General features: G+C 44.0%; 1 protein-coding gene across 3 annotated transcripts in view; it reads right to left on the minus strand.

The window, feature by feature from the left end:
• Window positions 1-26,475, minus strand: part of HCN4 (hyperpolarization activated cyclic nucleotide gated potassium channel 4) — a 110,188-nt gene that overhangs the window by 69,861 nt on the left and 13,852 nt on the right. For all 3 annotated transcript variants that reach the window (XM_085300747.1, XM_085300748.1, XM_085300746.1), the window contains exon 2: window positions 11,018-11,441. In XM_085300747.1, coding sequence (XP_085156873.1) covers window positions 11,018-11,441 — 424 coding nt within the window. The remainder of the gene's footprint in view (window positions 1-11,017; window positions 11,442-26,475) is intronic.

Below are 26,475 nucleotides of genomic sequence, written 5' to 3' on the forward strand. Positions count from 1 at the left end.
TGTTTGATTGCTTGTCATCAGCAGCACAGAGAGAGGTTCTCTCAAAGTTCACCCTCCCCGGGCTCCACCACCCGAGAGTGGAGCCAGACTTAACTTGACCCTAAGCGAAAAAAAGACTCCTGGCTTCACCCTGCTCTCTGGGCAAGGATCTGTGCACCACCCCAGCACCGGTCAGCACTTTGGGGAGTGCCCTCCCCTCCCTGAGCATGTTATCCGCAGTGACACTGCCCTCCTCCTCCGCTAGCCTCTCACCAAGTCGTTACTTTTCCAGTTTCTGCCTAGACATCTTCGGTACCTGGCTGGTACCTGGCTTGACTCATTCCTCACCTCAAGACCTCCCCTCAGCCCCCCCGTCTGGTCCTACTTCAAATCCACTCACATGTCATTACAAACAGCATCATCCTTTCCTGATGATCTATCTTGGCTGGATCTCAGCTTGAGGAACACCTTCCCCAACTCTCTCCTTCTCTCTTGCCTGTTGGAGATCTAAGATACAGAGTAACCATGACACCACCCTCTTCTGTGCACTTGCCTTGATGATCTCAAATCAGCGGGTCAAGGGAGAGGATACTAGATACATCACTGAGTAATGAAAAGCCACATGAGGCATTGGGGTATGCCAATATGAGAATATACAAGACTCATGTTGGGTTAGGATTCTGCTTCTAGAACAGAACAGGAGCTGGAGACAGGGCTTGCCAAAGGGTACCTATCGGAGAAGTGTGTTTTTACGTCATATCTCAATGAGGTTGCTCAAGGTCTATGTCAGGTCAGATCCCCACCTTAAGGGGACCTCACACGCTTGAATAAACTGCAGCTGTTTAAGATCTTCTTTGAAGTGACTACATTATCTTACATCATTTTACAGAAAGTTTCACATCATTTTACAGAAAGAAATATTGAGACACTATAGGCACATGGCTTAACCTAAAATCAAAAGGAAGGTAGAAGAAGAATTTAGATCTGTTTTCAGATCACATCTCTTACTATTTTGTCCTGTTGTCATGAAAGGCAGAATGTTTCCCATGATCAGGTACTCCCAGATTTCTGGCTTCCTCCTTTGTAAATACTGGATGAACAAATGGCAAAGATACAATCACCAGCAATTCAGTGGGGGACCACTTGCTACATGGCTCTGCCAAGGCAGATAGAGCTTTGCCATTTTACACTGTCAGAAAAATAATTTTCCCTTTAGATTTAAAAGCCAAAGTCCCTAGTCTTCTTTCTCCTTTCCCTCTGTGTAAGTATACACAGATCTTTGCATTGTGCCATTGACCAACCTCATTATGCAGAAAACCACTGGTGTGAGAACTGAGAGTTTTGCTTGGTCCAGGCTCCTCTACAGCTGACCCAGCTCAGAACTGCACAACGTATGTGGCCGGCTGCCACCATCCACCCCGCCAACGCTGCAGTGCATCCGATGGCAGCACTGCTGAGTCACGCGTTGCGACCTGCTGAGGGAGCTGTGGACTGAGCTTGCGCTCCTCTGCTCTTTGGGAGGGTTGTACCTTCAACCTGCTACGAAAAGCCTGAAACAAAGGGCCCCAGTGAAATGTTTTGTGATAAAAACTCATGGTCCTGGCGTACTGATGGAGGTAGGGGGGATGGAGGTAAAACAAGTTTACCTGAAACAATCAAGAAATAAGAACACTAATACTTTCTTGAACAGAAGAGAATCAGTACAGGTAAGATGGCAACACACTAAGCCTGGGGACATTTTTGCTGGAAAGTTTTATCTTTTGCACCTTTGTCCAGACTGTATAAGGAATTTTGCATGTGTCACTAGACCGAAATACCAGACGCATGGTGCAACCCACTTCAACAAGGGCCAGGTGTATCTTGAGAGAAGGCAGGTTCACCAAAAGCAGGAGAATTATCCCTGCTCACTCTGATTTTATGGCAGACTCTCATTGAAGAACTTCTGGAGAGACTTTCTCCAGCTCTGGTAGCTGCTGTTTTGCAGCACTTTTTTCTTTGGAAGGGGAGAAAAAATACGGGAGAAATAATTACCACTAAGATCCCCGATCAGGTGGGAGCACAGAAGGTGAAAAACACTGGAAAAGCAGAGAAAGGGGCCAAGCATTCCCTGGAACAAAAAACTGGGGAGATGATTAGTATCTTCAACTACACATTAGAATTCTTTTCTATTTAAGTGGCTCTAGACAGAAATGAATATAAAGGTTCTTGCACTGAGGTTATAAGTTTACTTTCAGGTCTTTTTCCAGGAAGGCACTAACAAAAATTTTGAAATGCATTGCAAAGGGATTTCAGAAGTATTTTCCATTCTAATGTGAATTTGGGAATGTGGAAACTGGCTTGTCCTTCCCTCTAGTCTGTGGGGTATTCCTGCTTAATCAAAACTGGGAGAGGGAGGAGTTAAAGAGGAACCTTAGAAATATTCATCCTTCTGAGAAAGGCAAGAATAAAATGTCATCTCTCAGCTCTGAAAAAGTTACCACATTGATTTCTGCTTCATAAAAATGAGGTTAAGTTGAATGCATTAAACTGGCAAACTGGATAATTGCATGTCCTGAAACTGTCTTCAAAACAGCTCTTTTCACAGCGGTACTCAGAAAATAACTTCATCAATAAGGCTCTTGCCCATTAAACCTTTGCACTCTGCTGTGTCTGGCTCTGGAGTGAAGTCTGTCCTTCCCCAGAAAGATTTTTTCCTCATTTTACCTCAAAGTAGTGGGAAACGTAAGGCAGCTTGGCATTGCATTAGCATATTTCTGCCAAGAGGAAAAGAGAGTGAAAACAAACACATACTCAGGGCCGAGGGGCTTCCAGCTCTGGCTCCTTACACACAGTGTGCTCCAGAGAGTCTTCTACTGTGGCCAGCTGTGTTTCCTCTAGAGTAGAAGTGAGGATTGCTCTGGGCCAAAGCCTGGCCTCAGGTTTTGATGCATCATAGAAGAGCACTGACCCTTCCCCCAGACGGTCTGGACAGGGTCCCAGGGACCCCCTGCCAGCCGAGCGCTCATCCAGCCCCGCAGGCAGCACGACTCCCGGCCTTTCTGCACAACTGACGTTGCTCTGTCCTGCTCCCTCAAAACACAGCACCCTAGAAAGGTAAGAGTTTGCCTTCAGCAATCTTGTTTGCATGGCAACAGACAGGCGTCCTTAGCCCCACAGCATTACCTAGTGATGGTGCTGGAGCCTCCGTTCTGCACGCAGCACTCCTTAGTCTAGCGAGCTTTGTCTGGGAGATCAATTCAGGAGTCTTCCCTGCCTGGAGCTCTACTACAGCACTTGCCTCAGGATGCAGCAAGCGTCTGCAGAGATTTGCTGATAATTTGTTGATAATTTGTTCTCTCCCATTGGCCCTATCTGCTTACTAGGAGAAATTGGACCAGGTGTGCACACGCTACTGTGGATTTCTGTGGTGTCCAGCCAGTGCCTCGGAGTGCCCATCAGCTTCGGCAGGGAGACCAGCAAAGCAAGCCAGAGAGTGGAGACAGCACACCTGCCTAAGTTGCTGCTCAGAGACAGACATTTCCTGAACCTAAACCCTTATTTGTCCCAGTGATTTGGGTATTTTTCTCTTTGCACTAACTGAGCTTTTTTCTCCCATTCACCCTGAGCCTAGCACCCAGACTGTGGAACGCAGAAGTCAGTGCAAACTCTACTCCAGCAGGAGCAGCTGTTCAGGTCCCCATCTGGCACTTCCTCTAGCCCAGTGACTGATCCAGAGCACACGAGGATGTTCCAGAGGGAGATGAAGTAACAGAGTCCAGTGACTCTTGGCAAAAAGGAATTCCATGCAGCCATGCTCCTTCTTACACTCCCAAATCCCCTCTTCTTTCTTCCCTACCAACTCTATCTTTTTTTCATGGCCTTATTTGGGCCAAGTTCCTGCATGTTCCTGCCTCTCCAACCCTGTCTTCCTAAGTAATAAAAGTGAGGTGAGGAAATGCTGTTCTCTTCAGTTACCTCATTAAAGTTTTTCACTTCGTATGGATGTAATCAATAGTGCCTTCCTGGAAAAAGCTTCAGTGAGAGAAGCAATCAAGTTGCTACCATTTGCCAAGGCCAATGTGCTAGGCATGCTGGCCTTAATGTATTGGGCAAATTTGGTAGAAGATGAATCCCACACTGCTGAAAGACAACAATACAGATCTGGCACTGGATCAGCACCCCAAATGGTAACAGGAATTGCTCCCTTGCTAAATCGCTTCCAAAGCGGTGTCGGCTGTTGCTAATATCAGCACTATATATATGTGCATCATGTACACACCACACGGCTTAACAAGCAAAGACTCAGCCCTGGCTATGTGGAGGTGCACGCAAGCTGGTTGGGGCATGTACACAGCTAGAGGTGCCCAGTTCCAGCTCTACCAAGGGTACAGTCCTTACAAACTGGCCTCCACAGTGCTTTCTCTTCATGGCACAGCCCTGTCCAGGTCTGAATCTCATTTGTTCCCACACATCTAAGGAAAGCAGGCGCTGCAGCTGGAGAATGCCCCATCAATAAAGTATGCCGCCTCCACAGTACTAAATCTTAGAAAATGATTCTGACTGCAGGAGGAGTCTCCCATGCCCAAATTCAGCGCTTTGCCTTTGAAGAGCCTGTGCTGCTGTGACACAGCAGCAGCACTACGGCCTGCCAGAACCCCCCTCCAAATACAATGGCCCAAGGCAGCTGGCAAGATACGGGCTCTGGGCTGCGGGCAGCTGGTGCTGGCAGAGAGATGCACAGATGTGAGCTCTCTGAGAGGACTCAGTGCGGTGTCCAGTGAGGGAACGTAAGGAGCAGTCTAGGAGGAGTCTGAGGGAAGAGCAAAATGAAAGGCTGGAGCAGCAACTAGCTATCACAGTGATTAGAGAGCAGCAGGAGATCAGCCTCTCTTTTGAAAGCCTCAGTAAATCTGTGCTCGTGTAAAAGCCTGCACTGACAGCCTTGGTGACACCGAGAACACGAGGCTGGCACGGGCAAGACCCTCTTATTAGCATGCCTTACACCCTGCCCAGAGGGGAGCTCTTCAAATGCGAGGGGGGATTTGAACCCCACTGCTGCCGCTGAGGGGAGCTTGAGGCTTCTCGGGGCCAGCCACAGGGATGAGTTTGTCATATGCGCACCTGCCTCCTAAGAGCAGGGCAGAGCCAAAAAAGCCATGAGACGGCAAATGATTTTCGCTTGCTACCGAGCTGGATCTGAACCACTGACCTAGAGACAAATGGCTCCGTGCCCTCCTCCCAACCCCTCGAGCCATCTATTCCCCGTATCATATCATCTTGTTGACAGGAGACACATTAAGCATTGCCAGAAGGTGACTGTAAAAACCCCCAGCTTTTTCCTTTTTATGTCAACCTCTGTCATTTGTAGCTGCGCAGCTATTCAAATATTTGCCTTGCTCCTTATAATTCATTATAACCCATTTTTTATGATATTCTCTTTGAAACTGTGTATTCTCATGGCCCAGGTGGAAAGCTTAATTTGCACTATAGCAACAGAACTTCCTGCTGAAGACGAACTCCACCAAAAAACCTTGTTTGGTTTCTCCCTCTCAAACGGCGGCAGGGCACAGGCACAGGGGTTGGATCACTCGCTGCCCGTGGCCACGGGAGAGAAACTGTAATGTTTGCATTTGAACAGAGAACGTCTCTTTCCTTCCTGTTGCCTGTCCTGTCTCTGCAAGGATTTTTTGCTGCATGAGAGAAAATAGTTTAATCTAAGGGGCTGTAGCAAAATCCTGAACCACCTTCTTCCAACATGTCAACAAGAGTTTTTTTGCCAACAGCTACAGTGCAGCCGGGATTTTCTCTGAAAGGAAAAGATGCTCGGGTTTTGGGTCACTTCATGCAGTGAGAATGCAAATTACTGTAACTTGCATTATGGTTAAAAGAAGCTGCTGTAATGACATTAAAGACAAATGCTGGATAATGCTGCCTTCAGAAATGAGGTAATGCAAATTTAGCAAGAAACCCAGCCCATTCTTCACTTCCATGCCACATTTCCAGTATTTGTTGAATCAGATCTTACTCAAGCGTGGCCAAAGGTTTTCCTGGCTTACTCTTACGGGTCAGCCTTGCCACATACCATGACAGCGTCGCAAATCATATCGACGCATTTTGAACTCCTCCTGGAACGGCGACCCTGCTGTGCTACTTGGCTGCAATAATTTTGCCTGGCTTCTCCACTCCCAGGAGGCAGTTAAGTGTTTAGCCTAAAATTACACCCCACAGGCCACTAGTAACTTTAATTTGAGGAAGGCCACAAATAGGTCAGAAGAACCTGAGGGAATTTGCTGTTCAAATCTAAATGAAAATCAATTGGGAGCTGTATTCTTACAGTCTTTGGAAGCTCTCTCCTAGTCCTTTCACATAAGCCCTCTACCCTTGGAATCAAGTTTTCTGAATATCTTTGCATCTTCTTAAAACTGATGTCATCTTTCCAATGATGTAATCTATGGCCAGTAACAGACCAGAGAAGATGCATGTCCCTCATTCTAAAACGTCTGGAATATGCCTGCTAAAATGGAAGAAAAGGACAGCATTCAGGAGACTTTTCAAGTTTTCACTTAAGTAATACTCTGAAAATCACCAAATGTGCTTTCCTTTAGGTTTTAGTTGCCAAAATTAAAAAACTGTAACTTTTTTCCAACAAAAAAAACCTGAAAATACCCCTCACTTGTGGTAATCATTTATCATGGTGCTAATTATCAAAACCAGTTAATTCCTTTCCATCTCCCCATACTCTCTCACACATMTAGACTTAGAAATCAAAATAATTTGGTTAGCCTAATCCATCTGCTGTTTGGAAACAGATTTAGAGGGGTAGGATTTTGCTGTTGTCCTAATAAACGTTCCTTGATTGCAAGTCACAATAGTTCGATCTTAAATACAGGTTACTGCATTCTGGCACCGGACACTGGGATAGATGTTGCAGAAAAAATAGAGAAAGCTCAGCAAACTGGTCTTAAAAAAACACTTTTTCAATCACTTTTGCGTACGAAAATCTAAAGGGAATTTTTTGCTCAACACTCGCAATCTGAGCTACATTGATTCATTTTGATTGGATATATGGGCTACATGGTATTATTCTGCTTTTATTATTTCTGCTGGCTGACCTTGAAATACAGTTTGTAGGATGTACACATTTGGTCTGCTTTCTCTGACATTTTATCAGAGACAACATTGTGGAGGCCCAGCTCCGTGATGTCCCCCCATCTCTACATGGTCAGGATCCACCGACCTGCCCCGATGCTCTCTGCAGAGCTGTGGGAATGGCTGAAAGGTCGAGACGACAAGAGCTTGCCTGGGGTGCCACCATGTCTGTCCACATGAAGTGGAGTTGCACTGGGTACACGATTGCTTCTCTAGGCAATCAGAAAACATCATCTCCAGTTTCTTTTGGCTTTTTGCTGCCCTATCCAGGAACTCAGATTCTTCAGTAACCCCTAATCCATCAAAGCCACTTTACCAGACATGTGAGAAAGCAGAGAAGCCACATAAAAAGCTCTTGTTATCTCCAGTTTGACCCTTTCAGGACTACTCCCACATAGCAATGAGAAGTGTGACCAAGACATGACTGGATTACCTGCATTTGTGCCAACCTTCACAGCACAGCTCAAGAAGGGGGTCTTGCACAGTCTGTGCCAGCCCTCCTCGATCTCTAGTTATGCATTTGGTAACTAGTAGACTGAATATATAAACTGAAGTTTATAATATGATATTGAAGTAAGCCAGGCTCAAGCCAAAGCTAGTATGCCTTCCTACACTGCAATCAGGCTCCCTACTGCAGGGTAGATATGGGCAGACACTTCAAAAAGACTCTATTTATATTCTGCCCTACTGGTAAATTCATTCGTTAGACCACTCATGCAAAATGGATAATGCAAATGAAACTGCTACATTGGGAATTAAGCTGAATTTTGAACTCCAGTGAATATTAGCACACTGGATACTTTTATTTTTTTCCTTCTTCTTCTTCTTTAGGATGTTTGCCCAGCTGTAGACCCCAAAGCACTTGTTTCAAATCTAGGGAAGGATGTCAGAGTAGTCTGCTGATGAGACAGAATGGTGCAGGCACTCAGACCACTGGCTCCCGAGCCCACAGACTCATGACTAGCACTGATCTGGAACTGATGAGCGGCTGGCTGTTTTACAGCATTGCAGCCTTAGYGAAGGCTGCTCTCTCTTCACTGCAGGGTGAGTGATAAATTCATGCAGAGCATGGACAATTGCAGAGGAAGAAACAGAGAGCCTCACTGTGAAATCAGGAAGTGACCACTTATCCCTGTACTCACTCAGAGTRAAACTAATATGTAGACGAAATGTTCCTATAAGAGGCAGAGAGCAAGGAGACTGTTGGACATCTCTGTGTAGGCTGGATTCCCCTCTCCTCATACAGGGCCCAGAGTCTCAGCAGCAGTTGTAAGTAGGAGCTAAGTTTTTCTTGGCAGCAGTGATTGCTTCATCAAAAGTCACTACGTAAGGTCAGTACAGATGAGCTGGGATGCTCTCTCCAGCCCACAAGGCAGAACTCTCCCTCTCTGACTAGTCCATCCACCTCTATTAACTCTGCCTCACTCTGCTACACCTGCGCTTACTGTTTCTACACATACTCTTCCCCTGTAGGCCAGCCAGCCCTACTCAAACGTCTTTTTTAGTTCATCTACTCATATGTGAAGGTCCTGAGAGAGAACGATACTACCTAGCAGATGAGACATACAGTGAAATAGTGTGGGGGCAAAGGAGAATGTATGAAGTCTCTCTTCAGTAACCTCTTCTCCCAACAATCTTACTCCTTCTTTAAYTCTGCACACCCAGTCTGCCCTTTGCAYACAGCCAGAACCAGCCTAGGCCAAYACTGCTCCATCCTGCAGGAATTAACACTTCCAAATCATCATGGTTGATTTGTGTAACTAATCTGTGCAGTGAGGAAAAAGCTGAATGTGAACTTTCAGAGATGGATCATGCGTAGCCACTTCAGAGGAAGAGGAAGAGAGAACAGTGTGACTCCCCAGAGCACCAGAGATTATTCCCATACAAGGTGAAGCACTTCTCTCCCTGTCTGCTTGTTGCTTTGTAGCACGCACTGCAGCAGTGACAAGGGATTGCCCCTTCTCTCTGCTTCCATCCCCAAGCGGAAAAACCTCCTAGTATCATGCTCTCTCTTGGAAACTACTACTTGGGTCAAGCCCTGTTTGAAAAAAGATGACTGTGCTTGCTCTGCTGGGCTCTGCAATGCATAACAGAATCTGCATTGCAGTCTCCAACTGCAATTCAGCACCATCTGTCCTTTCCACTTGCAGCACTGCATCACTCCAGGGAGTCTCTTCTTTAGGGGGATCCAGAGAGCATCTGGCTACACACTCCCCTGGTGCCCACGACAGCCAGGAAAAGGGCAAGACGCCCCACCTAGCTGGATTATGAGACTGAGATTAGAAATGGCTGCTCAGTGAAATTGTACGGGATGCAAGACAGGGAAAGGGGGCTGATTTGCCTTCATCTGATTATTTTGTAAAAAAAAAAAATCATTACAATCAACAGCAAATACACTTACCTTCTCTTCAACCACCTTATGGAAAGGAAGTCAAGGAGCTGAGCTGAGTGAGTGCTGAGCTCTACCCTGCAATGGCCACATGTATACCAGTATGAAGAAGATAGTTTAACAGCAGTCTAAGCCACCGACTTCCCTTTCTCCTATTAGGTAACGGAGAAGCAACGCAACCAAGGGACAATACAATAGACATGGTGATATTTCATTGCGCAGCTCTCTCTCTGGCTTACTGAGTTACACTGGAAAAGACACTTCCACTTTATGTCTACCTATCTCTCTGTGTGCTTCCTGTCTGTCTCTTCTATGAAGCAAATTAACCTGGTAGTGAACTCTTCTGGGCTGTGGCTGTCTTTCCCTATATGCCTGTACAGTCCCCCGCACCATGAGGCCTCTAACTTTAGCCAGGCATCGTGCGCTGCTGTTACGTGAAACATTCACAATAAAATAGATATTAAGCTGGGAATTTATGAATTATGTACCAGTGCTCTCCCTCTAGTCCATGATACTGTGAGGAAGAAACAGTTCTGCTCTACCATAAATTAGTGCTCTGGCAGCTTGGTGTGATATATCCATGACTTGCATGGCTGCTCTCCCTTAGCATTCTCAGGAGCACACTTGGCATTAGATCATGCTCTGCATTAGGCTGAGCTCCAAAGCAGATGAGAAAGATTGGGGAAGAAGATGAAACTGCCTTGACCAGTTTTCCTTTTCCTGAGAACATACTCCTGATGTGAAGAAAGCTGCAGAAAACTCTCTCTGCTTTGGAGAGCACTAAGACAGGAGAAAATAACTCATTCTCAAGCTATTTGTAAGACTGTGGCTCCATTTGTATTAAGCCTGACAACTTGTCCTGTGTACTGGAACCTCCCCAGGACTAGCCCAGGGCCCAAGGGTTGTGGGTGCTCTTGCTTTACACAAAGTCTTTAAGTAGACCCTATTTGTCTGCAGATTGCCTTTTCTTTCCTGTTCCTAATAATGTGGGGTCAGAGAATTTAGAAAGCAAGAAGGTTATAAATATGTCATCAAGCCATTTTTTCAAGAGAGGAGCATGTAACAGAGGAAGTTGCGTGAGTAAACAAATACCACGGGTTCCTGCAAGTCAGCTGTCCCTAGACCCCTCCTCTGTCCTGTCTCTAGGCCCTTTTGGTCTCTGGGAGGGCAAGACCAAGCTGTCTGCCTAACCGCTTCCCTCACAACTCTACAACTCTACAGCTCTACAACTCCACACTTCCTTCAGGGAAACCACCTGTACTTACTCACCTCTCAGACCACGCATCATCACCCCTCTGTGCAATGATTCTGAAGGAGATAGTACAGTCTCAACTGACTAAATAACAATGCGCTGAAGGCCCTTGGGGAACCTGCTGAAGGCAAAGTGTTACACTCAAGATGTGTTTCTTCAGCATTCACACTGTGATAAAGTAGGAGAATGGGAATTCAGTGAAAGTGCCTTTGTGTAATAGTAAGTGGAGTAGAGATTAAGGATGCATGTGCACCACAGCCTCTGCTCACCTCCTCCCACTGGTGAATATAGCGAATGAGCCGGGAGAGCCGCAGAAGTCGCAGGAGGCTGAGGATTTTAGTGAAGCGCACGATGCGCAGCGCCCGAGCTGTCTTGTACACCTCAGAATCAATGCGAGTTTCAACAATCAGGAATATGTAGTCCACGGGGATGGAGGAGATAAAATCCACCACAAACCAGCTCTTCAGGTACTTCATCTTTATCCTCTGCGGGTCAAGGATGATCTCTGTATTGTCCTCCACCACAATGCCTGTTCGGAAGTTGAGGACAAGGTCGATGAGGAAGAATGTGTCTGAGACCACATTGAAGACAATCCACGGGGTAGTGTTTTCATCCTTGAAGAATGTGATGCCCACAGGTATGATGATCAGGTTCCCTACCATCAGGAGCAGCATGGTCAAATCCCAGTAAAACCTGGACAGCAAGACAGAGACATGTGAAATCARCCACAGAGTGAGAGAACAGGGAGCCCAGGTCAACAGAACTGATCTGCTTACTACATCTCTATCATCATTCATTTCCTAGGCTTTGCTAGTCTGCCAGATGTATTCCCAGCATACAAGTTGCTAATGTAATTAAGTGTTTAATATCATAGGGACACTCACATTCTGGCTCAGAGGGTTCAGAGAAGAATCTGGCACAGTACTGGACATATTCACTTTAAAACTCTGACTGGCACTTCAGGGCAACCCAAGAAGAGGCAGAAGTATTTATATGTATGATAGGGACAACACAATTACCACTGTGAGTACTATGAAAAGAGAGAGAGAGAACAAGTATTTGGAAGGGCACAAAGTTAGCATGCCAATATAACCACTTGGGGTTAACATCATCAGGCTTACTCCTACTGTCTGATCCCTCCTCAGAAGCAGCTAACACTGACAGCACTGGGATAAGGATGCAACTGGAGACCCTGCTGGGATGCAGTGTTTAGTGTAGATTTCTCGCTAAGCCAAGCTTATGCTGAGCTTGGACTTCAGGAATTTAGYCATCACTCTGCAGACTTCCATGTCATACAGAAACGATCAATAAAGCTCAGAGTCACGTGCCTATACGTATTTCATTTTAAAAGCATGCATGGACATTTAACTACTGTGCCATGAAAAAACAGTCCCGAAGAGGCTTATCTTCTCTTTAGCGGCAAGTCAGTATTATTCTGCACCTTTATAACTACATTTGTTTTGATTTTTTGAAGGGACACACAGTTTGTGTACAGTCCTTTATTAATTTATCTATTAATTTATTTATTTTTAAGATTTTCCCCAGATTTTAGTGTAAAAGATACACAATCATATGATGTTGCTGCAACTCAGAGTGAGCCCTCCTTTAAACCACACCACCTCATTTCCAGTGAATTCAACAGAGTGATTCTGGATTCACAACGAGGCGATAAAGGAAACTGTAGGGTCTGCAGAAGGAGGACATCCACATGCTGCTTGCCTACCTGTCTAACATATTACAGTCAAAACATTAGAGTGATCTAGGAGAAATGGAGATCCTCAAAATCTAGAATTAGTAAAAATTGTTCAGCTTAACCCTGTGCCTTGGGCCAGACTCTGAGTACCTGCAGAGCAATGTTGCTTTAGTGAGGTCTATGGCATGACAACCATTCAGGCCAAATAAGGATCTGGCCTCTCATTTTAACTTTTTTAAACTCATAAAATCAAAATAAAAAAGGTAACATATGCCTCAAAAGCCTTCTCTGTATAGATTATCTCTCCCTGATAAGAATATAACACTTTGAAGGACACATAAAGCATATTTAAGATTCCAACTATTGCACACATACAGACAAAGTCACAAACCAGGATACCTATAGTCTGCAGAAATATTCAGCAGAGGCCGATGGCAACTGACTTTAATATGAGCAAAGTTAGGCACTAATAACATTTCTAAAAATTTCATCAACTTTCAAGGTGTCATGCCCCTGTACGCAAGATACCATGCAATCCTTCACCTAGTATAAAAGTGAAATAGATGCTGGTATACACTCAGCAATGAGAAAGGTCCATGTGTTTCTAAGAGCAGGGCCAAGTCATACAGTAATACGTTATACAGTAATAAGTATAAATCWAAGCTGTGGTCTTCCTTATTAAGGGTCTGAGATGACGCTGCAGCTTTCCTAGTCAAYTAATCTAAATAACCATGCAACAGCAGGAAGTCTGGAAGCAGTGTGTATATTATTACCAAAAATAAATAACCTCCCAGTCACCTTTAATTTCCCTATTGGGATGCAAAAGCAGATATGCCCAAAGAAATTTTTTTTCCCCAAGCTTCAAGTGGATGGCATGAGACAGACATGGCCAGACATGCAGAGATGCAAAGGTAAGTGGCTTTCTTCAGCGATCATTGGGGTTTTTTGCCCCTTTTTTCTATGCTTGCTGGCAATTTCAGTGGTCAGAGGCAACTGGGGACAATGGCAACACTGGCGTGGATTGCTCACAGTTCAGGTGAGAAGATTTCCCCACACAAGCCTAGTGAAACCCTTCCACCTGACTGTAGCGCTCCCTGCTCCCCTAGCCCCTCACAAAYATGCTTGGTCATACCATGGTGAGTTGTCCTGCATCCTCATCTACAGCATTTCTTGCTATTCTGACTTTGGGATCCTCAAACTCCTTTCAAACATGCATTTCAGTCCCAGTCTGCAGCTTCCAGTGATGTTCTACTGCTGAGCTGTCCATAGAGAATCAAGGTTTGCAATGGGGAWAAGGACAGATCAGGTGCTAAAATTCATTTACATGTGTTTCTTAAACCATAGTTTCCCTCAGGTGTGTACTAGTGACTCAAGAGTATTGTCAGACTTCCTTTGCTTTTGACATTTAAAAGCTATCACTTATAAAACATAGATGATAAACCTTTGTATCCAATGCTCTGACTGCTAATAAAAGGGTATCCAAAGCGACAGGGAGGAGATAACCTTCAGACTCCAGCAAAGAAGTAGAAAAAGCTGAAAATCACCAAGAATTTGGTCTACACATTATTCCAGCAAAGCAGATCCACCTGTTTTTGAAATGTAAGCTTCCTAGAAGTCAAAATTTAACTACTAGGATTCCACAGCTCCTGCACATTTTAATGTTATCCACAGGTTAAGTATAATCTACCCAGGGTGGCATCACTGAATTTAGACAGAATTGACTCTCAGGGACTGCAGCACCTCAGAGGTCTAATACCACCCATGTGTCATTTTGTATTTACACTGAAGAACATCTTTTCACTTCCTGTAAATTATTGGCCAGAATGAGTAACAGTGCATGTGATGTACGTAAGGGCAAGCACCAGCTATTAATAACCCATGTTTTCTGTATTTCTGTTGTTCTGTTCACCCAGGGATTCCACAGAGCTGACAGTGATGAAACTAGCTCCACAGCACCCATGAGAGGCAGATGGAGTTCTTATCCCTGTCTCACAGCTAGAGAAACCACATGCCAAAGTTGAGAGAATGGGATCTGCCCACCTAAGYCTGATGTAGAATAAAGGTTATTAGGATCTAAATTTGATCCTTGAGCCTGAGCAGATCTGAAACTTGTCATACAGCTTGAACGAGAGTCTAACAGAGTTTTGTCTCGTGGACATCTCCTGCTGATTCCCTGTCTTGCTTCTCACTTCTCTTCCTGTTTTCAAACCTATATAAAAAATTAATGAGTATGAATGTACTGTTTTATGGTTGACTTAGCAACACTGAGCAGCTCACAACACAGGGAACAGCCAACACTATATAAACCAGATGCCTTGTTCTAACATTCTTGCTTCTAATACTACATTCTCACTCCATGTACACTTACAGCTGAAAATCGTATTGTAACATGTACCTCTACCTCTGATCTGTTAATTCCCAGTACATTATTTAGTTGTAACAGAATGTGTGTTAATGTAGGCATAGACACGTCATGGATATATGTTCTTTAAACATATTTGATAACATAAAGTTGATTTGATAGTATGAACACTTCATAGGTATTAGTTTATGGGGTTTGACCAGAAAGTTAGATCAGCTTTCTGCTCCATCAAATGCATAATGTAACAGCAGGCTAAGAATATTGCTTTCAGATGTCTTTTTTTTTTTTTTTAATTAAATAAACCTTGTTTTTTCAAAACCTTGATTCAGTGTAACCTTCTACAGTGCATGCACTCAGGAAGTATAGTGACTGCTGGACTGAAAATAATGAGTCGCAGAAGTTAGTCTGGTCGACATTAATGTGTTACTCCAACACTCAAAGACTGTCCCTGAGTAGGGCACATTTGTGGCCTTAACTTCTGTTCTTCTTGCTTGGTAGTGTTTGCACTGTCAAGAGAAAACAGACTGGAGAAACCTCACATCTAAATTAGCAAAGCTTTTTGGATGTTTTCAGTGTTGGCTGAAAGGCAGCCAACTCTGGATTAAACTGAGGAGCTGCCTGACAGTGCACAGAAAGGAAGCAAAAATAAAACTGCATCTCAACTGAAAATGTCCAGGAGCCAGGACATTCTCACTAGCAATGGAATTTAGCTCAGAGACTGTGGCTAACCTTCCTAACCTTACAAGAGCAGCTCTTTAATGAACATCTCTTGCTAAGACAAAAACCATACACAAATCCAATTGCTCTACCAAGGCCAGGCCGGAGCAGTGGCTCAGGGCCGACACAAGGAACAGAGTGCCACCTACTGAGTCGCAAACAGCATCTAGAGCGTCTTCTTTGCGTGGGGAGGAATTGCTATGCTATTCCTTTAAGCAGCTGATAAAAATCCACTCTTTTCTGCAGAATGGCAGCTTCCCCCCCCCCCCGGCAGGAAGGCCTGCTGAATTATACACTGCTGTGTACACCGGCAACTGTCCTGACAGAAAAGAGGTTGCACTTTAATTCCCAGAATTGCTAGTCAGCCTAGAAATAGAAATCATTTTTTGCAAAGAGCATTAGTAGATGTGGCTGGAGCAGCAACGGTAGGAGGAAAGTTTACTCCAGAATATAGCTACTTGCTCAGGCACCTGAGAAGAGAGAGGAGAGCGAGCGAGGCGCAGGAAGAGGCTCTTCCCTCCCTTTGGGGGTATTGCTTCTTCCAGATTTGAGTAGGTGTATTTCTCCTGGAGAGTTATAGACTTTGCATTATTCACAGAGATCATAGGCGGAGTGTGGTGATTCACTGCTTCTAAATACACGAAAGGCCACTTAACCAGCTAGCTAGTGCAAGAATTCACTTGCTAGACGAATTCATTTATTTATAGCAATTTATTCAAATACTTGAAAACCTCTTTGAAATGAATACCCACAAAAAGAATTAGAGATTCATACGACTTACAAAAATACTCTGTGTGCTAAATAATGGTAAATGTTTAGGGGGACCTACTTAAAGACTGAAACAAACCATTTTAACTCCTCCTGACCAAGCTGTGCAAATAATATGTATCCTCTGGCATCCTGAATAACCCCCTTGAGAATGCTGATAATGGCCCAGGCATTATGCAGCAAGGGGAAAACAGCTCTCCTATGTCCCAACCCCTTCTAGAACTTCCTGACCTTTCCTTCAGTGGCTGCTTCGCATCCAGCTGTGGTTATCCCCATCTGTTAAAGAATCCGGACTACATCAAAACCAGGAGCAAGAGGACTGTGAACCAGTGATGAATCTGCAGTGCGTGGCTCAGTGAGGAGAGGCTCAGAGAACCACGGAAGCGCAGAGGCACGTCTCACGGTAAAGCATCCACTACAAAGGAGGTGCATGCCTTGGAGAGCTTTCTTTGCAGGGAGATTTCTTAGAACTCATGTTTTCTCTTTGACAAAATTTTCTCTGAATTCAACTGTCAGTTTTACTTGAGGCAAGATATTTTCTATGGTCTGTATTTAGCCTTTCGCTTAGATTATCTTCAGTCTACATAATTGCTCACCTAATCCCCTCTGAACAGTGCAGACTTCCATGCCGTGTTTAGAGTTTAACACATATGTTCATGTTATTATTTTAAAATATAATACACACAGATGGTGATGAGTGGAAAATTAGGAAAGCTACTGGTTATGTAAGAGTAGGAAGTGGCATTTGCAGTCCAAGCAAGGTAGCACACAAGCTTTCTATGCTTCCTGTTGTCAATTTTGCAATCTAACATTGCATTAACAAACAGCAATCATCACCACGTGCTTTTCAAAGTAATGCCTATACATTAATTAAACCCAACAGACCTAAGTAAAAAGGCATTATCGTCCTACATTACACATAGGGAGACTATGAGACACAAAAGATTTAGGTGACTTAGAGGTCGAACAAGTACCAGAAAATGTGTCTTCCTAGTTCCCAAAGGGGTTATGTATTGTAATTTGGGCAGTGGCACCAAGGGGAAAATTTCCATTCTCTTTCATTGTAAAAATATAAATACACACATCACTTAGTGATATTCCAGCTATAACTTTTGACAATTTGCAAACAACATGTTTGAGGCATTGACACATTTACCCTATTATAACTTAGTACATTATGATTTATGCCCTTTCTTTCATTTAGATTAGAGAATGCTTTGTATCAATAAGAATTCATTTAAATCATTAGTTCATCGACACTACTGACAACACATCCACTCTATTTGCAGGCTTCGTAGAGAGATGAAGGTTTCCATGACAAATGTTTACAGGTGACTTTAAAAGAATTGAGAACTAGTTAAGTAGAGCTTACATCCAAGGTAACCTAGCAGAGAAGGTGTTTACCTACAGCGCACAATAGCCCAAGGCACTGAACAGCCCAAGCGTTGCCTCCTGTGCAGGTTGTCCTCCCAAGCGGTCAGAGTGGACCTTGACAGGCCCCAGCCCTCGYGGGGCTGACGACTCCCTCGGGCAGGTGCAGGGCTTTTCTTGCTCTAGCTACAAACTCCTGGGCCTTGGCCTCCCACTGGATCCAGTCAAGAGCTGCAGAACCCAAAGTAAGCTCATTACTAGGAGACTCCCCTTTTTTCATCAAATATTAACTGAAAAGAAATCACCAAGCCTTTGCCTTGGATGTGCTCTGGGAGGAAGGGAAAACATGCTGCACGCTGTGACCTCAAGAGAAGTCTCTTTCTCCTCGGTTCTCTGGGTCATCCAGGAGACTCAGCGCTGTCTATCAGAGCAGCTAGAGGAGTCACCAAGCAATAGACTGTCTTCCGCAGACTCCAAGACAGACACATTTCTGTGGCCTCCAGGAAGTACCACTGACGGGTTTAAAATYGCCTTTGTAGTTAGCCTAGGCAGACAGTCCTGACAGCCTGAGCCTCTGTTGGAACAACTTCATTCTCTTCGCTGTTTTTCCATCTCAGGAACTCAAAGTATGTCGTGTTATCTTTGTGCTGAAGTGCACCGGGATGAACCAAAACCAAATTAAGAAAAGTATTCTTCAGCCATATAAAAAAAATATGGAGTCTTATCCCAAAGAGCTGCTGACATTCCTTCTTGTAAGTGTATATAACTTCCACTCAGACTGGGAAACCAATGATAGAATCTAAATCATTTGGCCAAGGCAACAGCACACTAACCACTAGACAGTACTGTCTTTCACTCAAGTTTTTCCAAATGCCATGCAGTCTATGTTCTTACGTGAACAAAATAGCAAGTTGTATCACTAAGCCCAGTTTCACAGAGACTGAACAAACCTTTCAGGGTGTTGTTTCATTATGGTCTGATTCATGTCAGGACAGAGGAGCTGATGTAGACTACAGTGCTGCTGCCTGACTTGCACATGTCCTAGGATGATTAGAGTTCTGGACATCTAAGGTCAAAGCTATTACCTAATCCTGCAGTGTGTTTGATAGAAATTGTATAAGCATTTTCAAGGGTTTTATGCCAATCTGCTACTCAATAAATGCAAATGTGTCGGAACACTTTAACCTACTCCTTGGCCTGTATATGCACACTATCACTCAAAAACAACATGCTCCTGTGTTTCATTTCCAATAGTGAAGAGACACAAACTTTCACACAGATGAAAAATTTACACTAGATCCTGCACCAAGTAAGCAACTGACCACTATCCTGCACTCCCTCTGCTCTCCTGCCAGTAGACACCTGCCTAACAAATTAAATGTTACATTAAACCTATACTTAGAACCCACTCTTCCCAGAAAAGAAAAAATAAACAAGATTTCTTTTCCCCCTTCTGTGAATGTATACACATAAACAGAAGGAGCCACAAGAGACCTTGGTTGTTCAGAAACTCCCAGGCMATAAATTTGGAGTATAGAAATCAACAGAGAACACATCCCACTTCTGATTCAAAACATCATTAGCAATATTTTCTCACTTGCCTGGATGCAGCTATTACTAGCTCACGGAGGATTCCCCTGTATCAAGCTGTAAACGAAGGGAGATTTTTGTGGGTACTTCCTACTGGAAAGCTCGTTGCCTCTCTTCTTTGAAGACCCAGAGGAAAAACACTTACACACTGGACCTAGACAACCTACTGTTGTTCTTAYAGCACCACGGCCCAGGAAAAAGTGGTCAAAGACATAAATTGTTCTGCAATGAGAATTCATTACCAGGACTGTCTGGAGAAAGCAATGACAGCATAATACTGTCGAGAGTCAGTGGGAGAATCATAAGCACAACCTTGCTGTAAATGGAAACCCAGATCAGTGCAACTGCTGGTGAGTCAAGTGGTAACCGTTCTGGATGGGCTGCTCTCCCTGCTGGTGATGTATTAGACCACTTCAGGCTCCCTGTTGAGGGAAGCTGTAGACAGACTGCAACCTGCTGCTGCTGGTTTGAGGATCACCTCCTATACAGCCACATCACTGTGTAAGATGTGGTTCTTCTCCAGGGCCTTCCTCATCAGACTTCATCAGAAGAAGGAATCAGCAAGACGACATACCACCTGAGTTAAAGAATTACATAAAATTTTCTATTCACTGTATTTTACCAATACTGCAGGAACCCTTGTGCTCGTGGTGTAAAGCGCAGGGCAGAGCTTAACTGCCTCTTCATATCCCAACACACTTCACTGATAAGTATGTTCTGATTTCTGCTTCCTCTGCCTCCCATGCCTAATGCCAAGGGTTTTCAAGGTGGTAGRTGTGTATTGATTTAATAGAGCTCCCAGCATACATTATGCATAAGACTAACATATTAAGGGCCTGGCAATTTTGCATTGTTTGATCTTCTGAAATCTCTCGCTTGTATGAATATGGAAGAGTTCCTCTTTGTTTGCTGCCCATTGAACCAGACTTTGACCCTTCTGTGTGTGCATTTATCTCTGATGATTTAATAATGAAAAAGACCAACATACTGAGGGAAGGAAGGAAGCCCCTTTAAGGGGACTTATTGCCATGGCAACTTGCCATATGTTGTTGTTGTAGAGAGCAGACAGCTCAATAAATGCTGCAGCTTCCAAGTCACCATGAATATGTTGTGGAATGCAAAGGACTACGGTGTAAAGACATGCGTAAGTTGTGACATTACGAAGTTCAGGCCCTGGCCTAAATCCAACATCCAGCATGACTCAAATTCAAACCTTTGTGCAGTCTGTTGCAAAGATGGATTTGCACTGAATTGTCTCAAAAAGCAGCGATATTTGGGCCAAAGTTATGATTTGTAGCCATGTATACATAGGAAAGGGTGTATGTCTTATTCAGGGTGCCCTGGCTCCAGTTTCACAGAGACACGCAGGTACAGATTTCAAAGCCTAGTTCTCTGAGTCTGGTCTTTCATCTCTACTTGCCAGAGTAGCACCAGTAACTCAGACTTACAGAACTCAGGGCTGCAGGTGCAGATTTTACATTTGTACAGACAGTGAAGATATATGCATGTATGTATGTATATTCAGTATAAATGTGACTGCTGTAGTGGCAGAGAACATATGCCACCAATTGATACACCATGTATCTTGCATGACTACGTATCTCTTGGGAAGTTAGTTACAGGGATGACAGGCTGCATTCTTAGTTATTTTGCCTTGACATGGCTCTGTTGACATCATACAAGTTTACACAAGATGAGGATGCGAGCCTCTTTACTAGGAACCCACATTTACTAAAATTAAACACTAAAATAGGGCAGAGAGATGATGTGAGTCACATACCAGTGTATTGTCACATGGACATTAGATAAGAATCACAGCTGAGAAAGTGGAGGACAGTGGAGGAGACTGCTCTCCATTCTGCTAGCTGTTGATTTGTTTTGAATTGGGCAGTTCATGCCCACATGCTCTGCAGTAGCCCACAAACAAGTGAGAAAGGCATGCATCAGACAGCCGAGTCATCTGCCAGGCTGAGGAAGAGACTTCTGGCCATAGGAGATGCCAAAGATGTTCCCCACAGATACTGCTATACCACAGCTGGGCCTTGATTAGGAATCAGGATTCCAGTCTCCTCAAATGAAAAGGGAGGTGGAAGGGAAGGTCTCTTCTAATAACATTCCCAAGCCATTCTACAGGCTCCTAGAGCCATAAAGAAAGCAAGTTTGGGACGCCCACCATAACCTTTGAATCATGCCTCACCAGGACAACCATCTCTGTAACAGGTCACCAGCACGCTTAAGCAGCCTTCAAAACAACTGTTTATGCAGTTTAGCTGAGAGGCTGGCCATTTACATCCAGATGCTTTAAACTGAAAGATCAGCAAATGGAGGAAGGGCTCTACAGCCTTCCTGAGCCTGAGGATGGATCAAACCTGAGCCTTACCCAGCTCAGGCTCAGGTTTGATCCATCCTCAGGCTCAGGAAGCCATCTGAAGCCTTTTACTCAATGAGATACCTCTCTGCTTGCAGGATGAGGCACATGTGCTGTCTCACGCGCTCTCTTCAACTTTTAAAGTTAAAATGTTTCAAGAATAAATCAGTGAAACAAGATTAAATTGATTTTGCTGTTGTGAGGATTTATGTCTGAGACAAGCAAGAGCATCTGCCAGACTGCAGTAGCAGTGCATGTTTACTCCTACCACTGTGCTCCAGCCCTGGAAGTACCAGATCGGGGGTGCGGGGGAAGAGCCTAACCTTTCTCCTGCTTACCAGCAGGGTGGGAATCCAAAAAGCTACCAGAGACAGGTAATGGAAAGCTGTTTTTTTTTCAGTAGCCTGCTGAAATGATTATATCTGAAGCTCTGTTAATCTAAAGACCCAAACTTCCTAAACTTCAGGCTCACTGAGGAGAAAGTTAGAGTAACAGAAGATATTCCCTGCAGGTAGTTTTTGTYCCTGTGAAGCACAATTCAACACAGATCTAGTGGTTAAGCAGCAAAGTGATAAGAAGAGCTGGAAGAGAGAGTTCATTCCCAGCTCCAAGTCAACGGCTTTCTTTAGCAGGTATTACCTCTGTGTTAATACCACTTCAGTCAATAGGGATGCCAACTCTGGTGCAAGTTTTCTGCCTACTCTGTGAGGAGAAGCATCACTCCAAGTTTCAGAGGCTGAAGAAATACCAATACAGCAGTAAGTAAGAACCACAGATTTGAATGGATGGGSTAGATATTCTATAGTGTTTCCAACTTCACCTTTTCAATCTCTTTCTTGAGAGGAAGGACTGGAAACCTAAAAGTGCAAGAAGCACTTCTTCATTTTAAAGAAGACTCTGAGTGAAATGAGAATTAAATCCTAACAAACTAACTAGACCAAGTCCTTGCCTCCTGCCTATCAGTGTTACTTCATGAAAATCAACAGAAGAACACCGATTTACACCATAACTTTCAGCCCTGGTGGGAAATGCTAATGCTGTTTCTGACAAGCTTCAACAAGAACTGCCAGCCATAAGCCTCTCCATCTCTCTGTGGGGAAGGGAAGATGGATGTTGATGGTGGGAGAAAGAAGGGAATACGATGTCTAAAACTGTAATGAGGTAGGCACTATGTGTGTTTCAGTTTCAAAAGTGGAAAATATTTTTCTCCCCAAACTCCTCCTGGCTGCTGCTATCAGACTCATGTTTGCATTGAGTTATTCAGACTGACTGGAGTACGATGAATCCTTAAAGACTAATGCTGCTGGCATCTTGGGGCTATTCAGGTGTACAAGACCCCAGACAAGGGATGAATCACCTTCTAAAAAATGCAGCAATTAAGGAAAAAAAAAAAGTCCAATCCCCTCTGACTATTTTTGGTCTCAGAAGAAACATACTGTGCTAAGGCTATGCTTATCTAAAGCATCCACGTGAATCCACTAACCCTTCACATCGGATCCTGAATCAATTAGGCATGCAGCGAAACAATATGTAGCTTGCAGGAGACTTTTGCCTTTTGGTCTCAGAGCATTTTACAGCAGCTGGACAAATCACACCAGCAGCATCTGGCAGTGGGGAAACTGAGGCATGGAGAGCCAGTCATTTCTTCAGTGCCTCCCTTGAACACACAGCTCCACGGGGGAAAGGAGAAGAGAAGCCAGAGCTCCCAAAATCCATTCCAGTGTCTTGAGGGTAACAGAGAGAGATAGATGGGATGCAGTTTACACACAAGCCTAATTCCCTTCATTTAGGCCCTGCTGGTCTTTTCATGTGCTCTTCTCCACAAAGGGAGGTTTTGCCTTACAGTTGCAAAGAGATACTCAAAATATATTTTCCCCTAGAAAAGATACCTTCAGACACACTCTTCATTCAAAGAAGATGCTTTGAATCACACACAGAATACAGAATATGAAAAATTCAACTGCTAGATTTGGGGCATATAAGATCCTTCCCCTCATGTCAGATCAGCAGCAGCTTTTTGGCTTTTCATCTTCCTGTGTGGTATGGAGCACGCTACACAACACTCCTGTAAAGGGAGCTCATGCTGGCATCATCTGGGCATTTTCACTTAACACATATCTGGCTTCTGCTGGGACTCAGGACACAGACGGATCTCTCCAGCTCTTTCCAGGACATACTGCAAATTTCTCTAACTTTGCATCTTTTGTGGTGTGCTGGAGATGTTCAGAGGATTCTCCTGTATCAAACTTCTAATCCATGTTGCAGGGCCTCAGTGACCCACAAACTCCTTTCCAGCTCTTTGTTCCAGTTAATAGAACTTCCCAAGCAAGTTCTTACTCCAGTCTCTTCTTTCCTGACCATTCAGAATCCCCACTGCAATCAATGGGAGATTGCATAGTATCTTGCTCTAAAAAAATATACAAAATACTGGTTGCAAAACACAGCAGCTTACTCTAACTATATTAGAGCATTCACTGCTGTTCCTCCAAAATATATAGCACTTTTCTGCCAGAGGCATCCAGACAAATAGTGATGGGCACCATTAAGAAATGCTTAGATAAATCTTTTCCAGTATGGGCTGGGCCTGATCTGCTCTACTTAAGTCAATGGAACACAGCCATTGAGCCCTGGGGGAGCAAGTGCCAGTCCTAAATCACTTCTTTGATTAATTGTTCTTGGGAAGGAAGAATTCATTAAGTATTCAGCTCAGCAATTAGAAATAAATATATTTTTAGAATGAACAACCTGCCAGAAACAAGTTGTTTCAGAAATATATTCAGATTGATGCAGCCCATTTTCCATCAATACATAACAAGGAGGCTTCAGCCTGCCAGTTTCCCATCCCAAGACAGAGGGACACTGCGGAGAAATGCAGGACAGCTCTGCCTGTGGAATCCACACAACCGAGGTTCAGATTCTGTGAGCAACTCTCTGGAAAATAATGTAATTTCTCCCAATGTTAGTTTTCCAGACATTAATCAGGAATAAATATCCTTTCCAATTTTACAGGAATATTACAAAGCTAGGCTTACAGAGGGGACACTGCAGGTATGATAGTGATGAAAACCCACTAAATAGTGACAAAAATTCTAGCGGCACCTCAGCATCAGGGCTGGGACATGGAAAGCAAGTGAATGTGCAGTAACAATCTGTTTAAAGCTTTTTGGACAGGTGACCAATTAGTGTCCCACTAATAGGTGGAACAGATATCTCTTCTTAGGCGGTGATATTGGAGCACTTTCCTGCCTATTTAAGATCCCACTGACACATGAGGTGTTAAGTGTATAGTTTAAAGCCACAATGCTGCAGGGGCAGGAGCTGGAGGTGCCCGTTGTACAGACCGTCAATCTGACCACCTTCCCAGTGTGACAGAGCCTGGGTCACACAGGGCATGCCGAATCCTAGAAGGGGGGCTAACTACAGCAGATTGGACCTGAGGAACGTGCTGTTCATCTAGCAAGGCTCCTGTCCCAGACTTCAAAATTTTATGTCTTAGAAGAAAAATCTCATCGTTCGCTTTCGGTGCCTGCTGGCAAGTCTGTTCCCTGCCCTGTTTTGGGTAGTCACGTTGGCAACAATGACACACTGAATTCCAGCAACACAGGAACAAACTCTCAAAGGCTGTATTTTCTAAAACACGAAATACAGCTTTTTACTTCTACATACATAGGACCTAGTCCCAAAGCCACTGTAGCAGCCACTAACTTAGCATTTGATTTTAGCAGAAGCAGGGATATGCTGTCATATTACGTAAATTAGCTAGGAACTTGTGTCCTTGAATAATGCCCGATTAGGTGATTTCAACATTTTTTCTTTTAATTTTTAGCTAATCTACTCCCTCTGTTTAAGAAAGCTTAGTAGTAAATAAGACAAAAGCTAGTGTTTTCCTCCCTGTTCTTCTGAATTCATCCCACTAGAAATGTATTTGATGTGACTCAGCCCAACTGGCTGGCACCCAATAATTCACAGAAAGGCTGAGCAAGAAAGAAGAGTAAAAGGATGGTTCAGTGATTCAGGTACCTGGGAGAACGTTCTGCAAGCCACTTGAGCCAACATCCTTGGCACTCACCGGTTTCAGTGGGAATTAGAAGCCTAAGAACTGAGTGGATCTCTCCCTCCTTGCTCCTCRTCTGTCAGGCAGAGATAATACACTCCTGAATTCTGTGAGGATTGGGTGAATATATCTGAAAACTGCAAAGCTCTCACATGCAACAGTAGTGGGACCACATAAGTGATTTGGAAGGTGATCTTAAACAGTGTACCAGCATGTATTAAGTTCCCTGGAAATTTTCAGTTCAGTTGCCCTCATAGGGCCTGACTGGTGTAATAGAGCAGCACCTGGAGAAGTTGCAGAAGGTCAATGCTCAAACCAAAACCCCACCTTGAGTTTTTCAGCCTTTGCTTGATTCTTTTTCTTTGTGCTCAGAAATAAGAGCAGAAAGTCTTTGCTGGCTTCACCAGGTAAAGCAGATAGCAGATTAGCTCTGCTCTCACGTACACATCAAAATATTTTAGCCATTAGACATTCAGACTTTAAGTTATGGATCTCCTTTATGGACGACACTGAGTCAGAAATAATTATTTTGTGGGCAAAGAACAGATCTGTGCTCTAAAACACTTCCACTGTAGCGATAGAGAGCCAGCCTCACTAAATCCCATTTTGAAGATCCATTCCACAAACAGCAAAACATGAACATAATCTTTTATCTAGCACCATGGCACAATATTAGCAGGTCTCAGACAGTGCTAGACACAGTGACCATATGTGCCTTAGAGATACGTATGCAAGAGAGACAGGCTAGAAGAAGCTACAATGAGTGAAACAGATTCCTCCTGTCATTCCACTAGCTGCAATGGG

The sequence above is a fragment of the Rhea americana genome, unplaced genomic scaffold, assembly GCF_003343005.1.
Source record: "Rhea americana isolate MKP2758 unplaced genomic scaffold, rheAme1 scaffold_168, whole genome shotgun sequence".
NCBI classification, from domain to species: Eukaryota; Metazoa; Chordata; class Aves; order Rheiformes; family Rheidae; genus Rhea; species Rhea americana.